Source organism: Pundamilia nyererei, unplaced genomic scaffold (genome assembly GCF_000239375.1).
Source record: "Pundamilia nyererei isolate P.nyererei 1_Seehausen unplaced genomic scaffold, PunNye1.0 scaffold00023, whole genome shotgun sequence".
Classification (NCBI taxonomy): Eukaryota; Metazoa; Chordata; class Actinopteri; order Cichliformes; family Cichlidae; genus Pundamilia; species Pundamilia nyererei.
Genome location: NW_005187424.1, coordinates 1137326 through 1148388, shown reverse-complemented (window position 1 = coordinate 1148388; position 11063 = coordinate 1137326). Strand labels below are relative to the sequence as shown.

The window sequence follows — 11063 nt, the reverse complement described above, 5'->3', positions numbered from 1 at the left end:
TCCTACCATAAAACAATAAGAGAAGGTACGACCTCTCCCATGCTCCCAGAGTGCTCTGGAATTAAGGATCAAACCTCTACCAATCTAAAACTAATTATAAAACTCTAAGCATATATAAGTAGATATTTCTAAGCATAAATGACAATCAACAATACAAAACCTAACATCAAGTTTTAGAAGTTCATATGCACTGGCTGTATATAATGACATGAAATTTCTATGATGAAACACATTTTAATGTTTCAGTTGGTGTTCTTTATTCTCCAAAGGCAGGTGCAGAGAGCAGATCAAGACTTTTTTTTCTTCTTCAAAATACTCTCAGAGGCCAATCCCCTGAGAGAAAGAAGGCTTCTCTAAATATGTAGCTAATCTACCACACAGAAAACCAAGACGAACAAAAGAGAGGTGTGTGTGAGCGTGTGTGTGGACGTTAAATGGGTACCAGAGGACTAACAATGAGAAGAAGCAGAAGGTGGATTGCAAGCAACATTGTCACAGCTACCCTTTGCGTATGTGTGCGTGCATGTGTGTGTGTGTGTGCGTGCGTGTTTAAGGATATTCAGTTCCACTGGGAGCACTTTAGCACCACAGCTCTTTGCTGCGTACATTACACGAATATACCATTACAACAGACATACACACAGACACGTGGAGAGTTGCACACACACACACACACAATCCATAAAAACTATTGTTCTGTTGCGGTCACACGCTGATATGATTTGGGAACGTTGTTAGGTGCCATATACCACAGTCCCACCAATAATAGGTAAATAAAAAGTGTTTGCTGACACATGCACACTAACACTAAGTTTAAAACTTTGCATTAGTAGGGACCACGCCCTCAGTTACATTTGACAAACCTTCTGATAAGTGAATGGAAAACGGGACAAGCATAGTCAAAGAACCAGAAGGAGAAATGTACGACATGTGGTCCGGCTCCTGAAATTTGGATAAATGATCTCCAGTTCGTAGCACATCATCAGACCTGGGTATTAAGTTCAGAACAGAAGAGATCACAAACATGATTTAAAAACTAATATCTATAATATCTTATTCTCATTTCAGTATAAACTTTGCAACACAAAATCCTGTACAGTTCATAAAACTGAAAAAAAAAAATTAAAGACCACCCCCATGCCCTTTCTAACATACACAATAATGTTGTATATTTTCAGGAAAAAGATACACACATGCATACGAACACACCCAGACACATGTACACATATTGCAGTTACCCAAAGGCTAAATTCTAACGAGTCCCCTTTCCCTGACTACAAGGTCTCCAATCCTGCCAGCACCGATTGGCTTCATGCTGACCAGTCTGCTCTATATCCACCCCCACCCTCACCCACTCAGCACAGTCACATACAGCACATACACAACCAGCCAGTACACTACATTCATGTACGGAGGGGTGACATATTAAAGGAAAAACTCTTTCACAGGCGAACTCAGGTCACGGTATTTTCCACACTTATCCTTTCTCACATGTAATGCACAGCAGGAAAGCAGGAAGCGCTCCATTTCAGAGATCTCTGCATCTCTGGAAATACTTGATGTGGTTTAGGCGAGGGAGGAACCTGGACAGAGTGTGCAGGAGGCACACGTGACTCCCAAAAACTAGCAGAACTGAATGTGCCAGAATATTAGCTTTGTACATAGTGGCACAATCTGACATCACACACATTTTGTACTGCAGAGCAGGAAGGGCAAAGACCAGCTCGGTTCTGATCTGAATGCATCTTTGTGTTCTCACAAGCAGCTCTCCCACATGCCACTGAAACAGCATTAATGCTTCTTACAATTCTACAAATCACTGCAACTCTAGTGGAGTGTGTTATATGCAAAAACCCCTGTAGGGGTTCATTTGGGTTCAGATCTGCTGATTGTGAAAGGCACATGCCATTCTTGAAGAGAGCATTTCCATCAGGTCAGACGTGTTTCATTATAACCTAAAGGCACGAAGCCAACGTGATGTTCTTTAGATTTTCAATAAGCTGTTCCACTGAGGGGCCATGTGGAGCCGAACCATGACAGCAGAACACAGCTACCAAATCCCCTAACTACAGGGTCAAGGGTTCAAGTTTTTTTTTTCTTAATTTGTCACCAATGTGAACACACTACGTAGTGTAGCATTGAATTATTCAGCCTTTGCAGCAGCCAGGCAGCACACAGCAAGCCTTGGCTGTAGACAATAAACAGGTGGATAGGATGCATTAGTAAGCATAGGTAAATATGTTATGTGTGTGTCTGTGCATATACGTGTATGAATAAAACCCAATGAAGTAAAGATGGGCCATTTGCAGCATGGTGGAGCCAGCCTCATTTCCCCAGTACCAGCTCAGCCATTCTCCACAATATAACCACGCTTTGCTTCTCACTCCTCTCTCATGCTGTTATGGTTCAGGTGAGCAGCGGCATGTACACACAATTACACATACAAACACACATATAGAAACAGACTGCATCCGTGTGCACTCACACAGAAGACTAACAGTGCAGGTATGTATATAGCAGAGGGCAGAGCGCAACAGTGAGGGAGCAGAAGAGACAGAAATGGAGACAGAGGAAAGCAATCGAGAGGGAGGATATCTACTAGTGTTGACATTGCAGGAGGCTACATGTGTGTGCCGGAGCATAATCTTCCCCCTGCTCTCATTGGGTTTTTAATGTGGCTGCTATTTCCATAAACCTGCCTCCTGAATCACTGCCAGCCGCTTACACTCCCCCCAGGTCGAGCTGTACTAATACTAGGACTGAATGCATGCAGCAAACATATTTCCACCAATGCCTCTCAAAGACAATCACCGTTATACACGGTGCTAGCACAAAAAAAGGGACGGCAGCGTGATTTGTTCTACGCAACAGTAGGTAGACTTGCTAGTCTGCGACTGAGATTATTTCTTGGATCTGTTGGATTTGAGGAGTTGCAGTGAGAGGACAGAGAGTTTTAGGAGAGTTGGGGGAGGTGGAGGATGGAGACAGGGAGGGGGATGGGTGGGCGGATAGTGTGAGGGATGCGGGATTTTGTCATGATGCTAAGCTGGGAGGAGTAAATCTCCTGCAGACTTGTGTAGGGAGCTGTGAAACTCACAAGTATACTCACCATTTGCGGTAGGAAGTGGGCATTAACTGCCATAAAGAGTCATCAGAAAACATTTTAGTGGCCATCAGGGGATATTTATATTTCAGTTGGCTTGGAAAGAAATACTGATAGGACATGCTTGAACAGTCACATACTCAAAAGCTCACTAGTTTGGTATATGTTAGAAAATTAAATGTCTCTCCATCAGCGACACACAAATATATTCCAGACTCGCTGTCATTGGGGGGTATGCAATCAGGGCACACCGCCATGTGCGCATGTTTTTCATCCCACCTTTATACATTGCTATCTGTATATACACAGAACTGGCAGCAGTGCAAAGCCAGCTTACCACATGTACACAAACACACACGACTAATAGAGCCAAGCGGCACACACCTGGTAAACTGTCAGAGCTTCTCCTATTCTGTGGCCAAACTTATGTCAGGCACTCGTGTCCCCGAGGTTCCCATCACACTTCACTGCAGGAATCTATATTCCAGTCCAGTACACTTCCATTAGGCCATACTGTTCCTTTCAGCAGCTAATGTGTAACAGGGGGACACAGATAATAACATCCAAGAACACTAGCACTTCTTCCTAATAACACTGGGTTTTTTGTGTGTGACTCAGCGAGTGTTTAGATATGAAATATGAATAAGCCATAATTATAGCTTTTTGTGAAGCTAAAATGTAAACACTGGAATAAAACTGTAAACCTGAATTAACCTGAAGGTTTAATACTTTTATTATCCACCTGCTTTTTAGTCATGGTCAGTACTGTAATAAGATTTTGTACTCTTCTGTCTTTCATTGTTTTACAAAGTAAAATTCTCCTGCATAGAAACTCTATTTACACAGAGATACAAAAAAATCTAGATTTTGTTAGAAGGAAATTTTGACCTTGAGCAACTACTAACACCAGAAAAACATATGGCTGAGAACACAGTAGATTAATAGTGCCCATTACGAATTCAACATTTGCTTGGCTTTTGCCAAAGTACGCACAGGTTTGCTAAATTTGCAGAGTCTTATACCTTTGAATAAGGAACCAGTAAATAGGGGTGGTTTCAAAATCAAACTGGAATAAAGATCTCCTACAAGTTACAAGTTTCAAGTCAGTTTGCGTTCCCCCTCTCAGCAGGAAAAGCAAAGTAGAGGTCAGAGATTCAGCACTTTGCTCAAGGACATTACAACATACACAGAGTTTGAATTATACACTTACCCAAAATTCAAAACAGTCCATCTCATGAAATTCAAGTATGTGAATGCTGGTGTCCGTGTCTTTGCGGTCATGTGTGTACGTGGGGGTGCTTGTTTGTCGGCCCTGCTCGAGGCGTAGAAAAGCTAGTTAGGTTGTACAATTTCCATGCACGGTTCTAGTCATTTGCAAAAAGTAAAGTCCAGTAGGATTTTGGTGGTTTGGCATTAATTCCAATTCAGGCATTTAAAACAGCAAATATGGATGGGTAGCCACACTGGTCAAACTGAAACGCTCGAGAGCAGCGATGCAGGGGATAATGACAAAACGCAGACGTTAATACCTCATAACCCATCTCAGGAGAATTCCTAGTTTACATTAATTATACCATAGCCCCTGGCAAACTGCATATCAAGCAGGATTTTGCAAACAAACAACTGGCATATCTACTTACCATCAAGCAGCGAAGCAACAGGGGTCATATCGCAAAAGATTTAAGAGCAGCGAGGCTCAAGAGAGGACGGTAAAAGCTATGGGAGGCAGGCACATGTCAAACACACACACTGCAGCATGGATTTTCTTCCTATGATGTGCACAATGTTCTATAATGTAGATGAAAGTTACTCTTCCTAAACCTGACCATGCATACAGGATGATTAGGGACACTGGTGCACACCAGTGTCCCTGTAGCTACTGTTTTACTTATGGCCAGTAGAGTATACAGCACGCACTGCCTGTGCTTTCTTAGACCAGTGGTGTTTGTGTGTGTGAGTGAAGTTGAAGGGAAGAGTAAAGCACCCTCAGCCTGACACCCATCAGCGTCTGCCTGTTACATTTCTATGACATGCTTTGTCTCAGGGAGAGCAGCAGCAGTGGAGCAGTGGGAGCGGGGGAGACAGAAGGATGTGGGGTGGATAGGACTGGGTGGGGTAAAGGGGAAAATCAGCAGGAGGGCTAAAGTAGGAATGAAAGGTACAAGAAAAGGGTTTTATTTCTCACATGTGATACACGGCAACTTCAGCAGCCAGTGAATGTGTGTGTGTGTGTGTGTGTGTGTGTGTGTGTGTGTGTGTGTGTGTGTGTGTGTGTGTGTGTGTAAACATGAAAGGACAAACTTTCAGACTCTTTGTCTGAGTTTGCTAAATTTATAAATACAGCTGTACAATCATAAGATTTTTTATTTTGTTACTATTAACTGGGGCTGTTTATAGCTCTCCATTAAGGTGACTGTTAAACCTGACTGAGCCCAGGTGATTGGGAGGTCTTCTCTTCGCTTTGAACAAAGGGGCATGAGGACTTGTATCTCTCCTTTATACATTCAGCCACATCCTCTATTTAATACTAATAGCACATCAGCCCTTATGGATGCCCCTCCAGTTATTAATGGCTCCGAGCCGTGGGAGGAAAAACTTAGTGGAAAATCAAGAAATCAAGACTCAAATCTGCCTTTTGTAACACATAACTGAACAGAGCTAAAAAAAAAAAAAAAACTAAAAAAAAAATTGGAGATAAATAATCTAAATTTCAGAAGCGGAACCACGCCTCTAAACACGCCCCTTCCGGTTCTCATCTATATATGACCCCCCAGCTCTATGAGCTGTTCGTTCTCGTTTTTGTGCCCCACCCTCCCTGCCCCTTTTCAATTCTTTTACTTCTTCACTTCTCATTAGTACATGGGGATCTGCCAGGCCCGGGAGCCGTCGCCAGTCCCCTCTGAGGCCTTCCCCAAACCGCAGTTCAATTCATATTTAAGCCATTCGCCTTTATCTATGACAAAACGCTGTCAAACCTGAATTGAGGGCGTGGGCCCAGCTAGTGAACTGTCCCGATGCAGTCTTGACCGCATGAAGCAGCACTACCTCTGTGATAGTCACTTCTGCCCACTCCCGTATTATTAGCATCTCTCTGGTTGTTTTCACATATGGCTTTCAGACATTGTTGGAAGAATCAGGCAGGGCTTCTGTCCAAAGTTGCCCACATGTAGCACAACAGAGAAGATATTCTGCCTCAGCCATATTCTGGCTACTAGAAATATTTGGTTTAGACCAGTGTGGCGAGGGCGCTACCTGGACAGAGCATGTAGAGGGCAGGACACATGACACAATGTCAGCGTTGACACTCAATCCACCTACACTGTTGGAACATAGGAACAAACTCACACAAAAGCTTTGCACTAATGCATACATGCATATAAATGTACATCAAAATGTTATCCCTGCGAAATAAAAATGTGTGCAAACTTGTGTTTGCCTCAACAAATACAAACGAAACTAAAACCTACACTCCGTTTCACGTTGTCTTTTTGACTTTCCAGAAATGCAGAGCTTTCTATTTCTATGTCATTCTATGCTATTACTTCAAAAGTATGAGGCAGAGTGGGTCTGATCAATGCTGGCAATATCCCCTTGAGAACAGACACATGAAAAAGTTTAAACCGGGCCTTCAAAAGGCTGAGCTATTGATTGAATTGCTTTCTAAAGTGTTTTTCATCTCTGACACTATACAAGGAGAATTCCGGCTGATGTGCAGCCGGGTGCAGGTGGCATGGCTGACCACCATAGAGAGAAAAGAAAGAGGGTGAAAAGCGGTGGAGAGAGAGGCAGACACTTACCCCTGGCAGTGTTTTCTGTTCGTGGAGGGCGTTCTGGGCTTTTATGGCCGACTCTCGGGCGCAGTAGGTGAGAAATGCACAACCTGCAACACAAAGATCAAAGTCTGAACAACACTTACACATAAATTATGCACACAATGCAAAATGACACAGCCAGTTGCAAGAAATATCAGCTAAAGAAACTGGTACATTAATGAGAATGAACTGAAGGAATTGGACAATTACCAAGCACGCAATTAAACACAATTAAAGAACCAAATCTGTGCTGAAGGTCTCCTGAGTTACTGAAAACCCATTGAAAACATCTCTTAGACTAAACAGAGCAAGTTAATAGAAACAGGCAACCATGCAAGACACAAGGCTACATGTAGAAAATTTTCGATGATGGCAAGGGGAGAAAGAAGAGCCAACCACAGAAAAAAAAAAAAAAAAAAAAAAAAGTAGGAGATGCAAAGAGCATTATTTGGATGAATAGCCAAGCCTGCCCAGCTTCCCCAACACTAGTGCCATGTCCTGTTCAAAGCTCTTAGCAGCCTGGCCAGTGTCCTCACCCTGAGAGGCTGTGACAGCAGCGGAGACAAAAGAAACAAGACTGCAGGGGAGTATTGAGTGGGGTGGAAAAGGAGAGAAGAAGGGATGTAATAGTTTAGGGATGGCTAAAGGAAAGAGATGCTGCCAAAAAAAAAGAAAAGAAAAGACAGGACAGGCCGTTAAAACTCTTGGGTTGATGCCCAACTATGAGACATTGATTTAGAACCAAAGCATACACACATCTGTGGAATTAACTGCACATGAGAAGAGAAGAGAAGAGACCTTTGACCTTTAACACACCTTTATTAAATCAATACTTCAACTCACAACCATAACCGAAAATGAATGCCAAATCAACATATGAACAACCCTCCCCTCCCACCATCAACCCCACCCAAATACAATAAACACAAAAAAAGAAAAACAAAACCAGAAGACACTCCATTCGGCTTTCTTCAAAAATTCAAAACTAAATCATCATCAGTGATATTACACAAAACTCCATTAATGCCCCAAATAGGGACAAACTCTACAATGTTGGACACCATCTTGTAATAAACAAACTCTACTTTCAAATGTGCACCTACTAACCCTTTAAACATAATTCCTAAATTAACAGATCCTGTTCCCTTCATTTTGTTCCTCCTTGTGAGCCATATACTCATCTTCGCCTGACTTATTAAAAAATTAATCAAGCCAACCTTCCTACGCTGCACTGCAGAGTACCTCGGACCCAGGATAAAGAGACCCTCCTCCAAAACACTCCCAAGGCCAGCAAGCCACTGCCGCAGCAATAAAAAAAAAGGCCAGCTAGCCTGGAACAACCTAGCCACAGGTGCTGCAGTGTTTCCTCAGTCAGACAGAAAGGACAGTGGTTCCCTGTTCGTGGATCCATATGTGCCACGTGTCTGTTCGTAGCCACGGCCCCATGCACTATTCTCCACTGGAGATCCGCACTGCGTTTCTCCATGGGAGTTTTGTACAGGGACCTCCAGCTGGCCCTTGGAGATGACCCAGGAGCCAACACACCTGACCACTTCAACTCCAGAACACCAGCCAACAATCCCCTGTTCAGCACCTTTACAGCCACCTCGTATATAGCCTTCTTAGAGATCTTTGACAGGTCACCAGGAACAGGTGTTAGAAAGGAAAGAAGAGAGCCTCCCTCCTCATCCTCCCACTGCGGCACAAAGAGACAGCGAAGGAAAGTCAGCTGAATTTGGTTGACCACCCGCAGAGCGAGTCCCCAGCGCAGCCCTTACGAGTCCAGGAAGACCACCCATGGCTTCTTCCACCAGCTTCTCCAGAAATCGCAGAGACCTGATCCCAGTCTCCTGAGCCAACTTGGCAGCCGTTTTCCACTGCCCCGCCATCCTCAGGCCCACCAGCTTGGTAGGACCAGCATTTATGAGGAACCTCTGCACACTAGCAGTGCTGAGCATCTTACTTGGCACCAAGGGATTGTAAAAAAGAGGCTCCTCACCAACATCACCAAAAATTGAGAACAGTCTCGCTGTGCTGTCTTAAGACGGAACGCTGTGATACGGCTGCAAAGGTCAATCAAACTTTGACCCCCTCTCTGACACAGAGAGAGACAGCACAGCAGACCTGATCCAGTGGAACCCTCCCCAAAAGAAAGTAACCAGTCTTTTTTGTATCCCCTTGATAAGAGAGGCTGGAAGTTCAACAACAGCGGCATGGTGCCAGAGTACAGAAGCGGCCAAGTTGTTAACAACCAAAGTCCTTCCCCTGTAAGACAACTCCGGCAGGACCCAAGTCCATCGAGACAACCGGGCAGCAATGTGTTCAACAACACCCTCCCAGTTCTTCTCCTGAAAAGCATCAGTTCCCAAAAACACTCCCAAACACTCCAGTCCCTCCCTGTTCCACTGTAATTCTGCTGGTAACACTGGCTCCTCTTTATCAACCCACCCTCCCAAAATGAAACCTTCACACTTTGACCAGTTAACCTTCGTGGAGGATGCTCGGTCATATAAGTCCAGTGTCTGTCTGAGTGTTTCAATATCACTTTGACCGGTTATAAAAACCGTAACATGATCAGCATAAGCTGACAATTTTACTGGACTTCCTGCTTCGTCAAAGGTAAAACCTGAGAGTCCCTATCTAAGATGGTGTAAAAGGGGTTCAATGGCCAGCGTATACAACATACCAGAAAGAAAGAGTACTTTATTGGTCCCCGTAGGGAAAATCCCTCTCTGCATTTAACCCATTCACTCAGTGAAGCAGTGGGCAGCCATTGGGCGCCCGGGGAGCAGTGTGTAGGGACGGTACCTTGCTCAGGGGTACCTCAGGGTAGCTGTTCAGGGGAATCGAACCCCCGACCTTCCAATCACGGGGCCACCACTCTACCTACTGAGCTATCCCTGCCTGATGCCCCTCTGAGCTGGAGCAGGCCGACTTAACCCTCCCCCCACCTTTAACATGACAGCAGCATTTGAATACAACAATTGGATCCAAGAAATGAAAATGTTCCCAAACCCAAAAGCTTTTAAAGTTTTAAACAAATAGTGGTGATCCACTCTATCAAAAGTTTTTTCTTGATCCAGAGATAAAAACCCCACATCCAAGTCCTTGAGCTTGGCCAGATCAATAATGTCTCGAATTGAAAACAAGTTGTCCATAATAGTTCTTTCAGGGACACAGTATGCTTGATCCACATCAACAATCATGTCAATACAGGTCTTCAACCTGTTAGAAAGACATTTTGCAAGAATCTTGTAGTCCGTACAAAGCAAAGAGACAGGCCTCCAATTTTTGAGCAAGGCAGTGAAGTCAAAACTGCCCTTGTGCAACTTGTTGGCAAGATCCCAGTGGTCATACAGTATGTGAAAACCTCATGAATGTCCTCTCCTAGCAGCGACCAGAATTCCTGGTAAAATTCCACAGGAAGACCATCAACTCCTGATGACCGACCACCGTTGAGTTGTTGAACCACTGAAGACATCTCCTCAAAGGAAATAGACTCCAGCACAGCCGATTCAGCCTCATCCAGCCGTGGCAGCCCCACCAGCATCTTCGTCACACATTCAGGGTCACACGTGTCAGCACTAAAGAGGCTGGCATGAAAGTCAATGGCAAGCTTCCTCATTTCTACTGAGTCAGATATCACCTTCCCATTTGGAAGCCTTAAGTGCAACATTTGGTGTGACTCTCGAACCCTTTTCTCCAGCTTAAAAAGGAACCTTGTTGGGGCACCTATTTCTTTAATAGTAGAAATCCGAGTCCTAATAAGAGCACCCTTTGCTCTTTCGTGAAGAAACTTGCTCAAAGCCTTCCTCCTGCTGTCCCAGGTATTATTTGTATTATCTGTCCCACTTATAATCTCAGTCTCTAGCCTCTTGAGCTCTCGTTCTAAGTCCTCAAAGTAGTCTTTAACAGTAGCCGTTGCATGTGATGTGTATTGGTGACAAAAAAGCTTAATCTGTGTTTTCCCTGTTTTCCTTTGTTTCCAGTGGCACCAGAAATCAGAAAAACCAACAGGTGAAATCTCTGCTTTAACTAGTCTATTATTATACATCTGGTTGATATACAGGGAGTGCAGAATTATTAGGCAAGTTGTATTTTTGAGGAATAATTTTATTATTGAACAACAACCATGTTCTCAATGAACC

General features: G+C 43.9%; 1 protein-coding gene across 8 annotated transcripts in view; it reads right to left on the bottom strand.

Moving 5' to 3' along the window:
* Positions 1 to 11063, bottom strand: part of celf5a (cugbp, Elav-like family member 5a) — a 187997-nt gene that overhangs the window by 159939 nt on the left and 16995 nt on the right. For all 8 annotated transcript variants that reach the window (XM_013909301.1, XM_013909300.1, XM_013909303.1 and 5 more), the window contains exon 2: positions 6901 to 6983. In XM_013909301.1, the coding sequence (XP_013764755.1) occupies positions 6901 to 6983 (83 nt within the window). The remainder of the gene's footprint in view (positions 1 to 6900; positions 6984 to 11063) is intronic.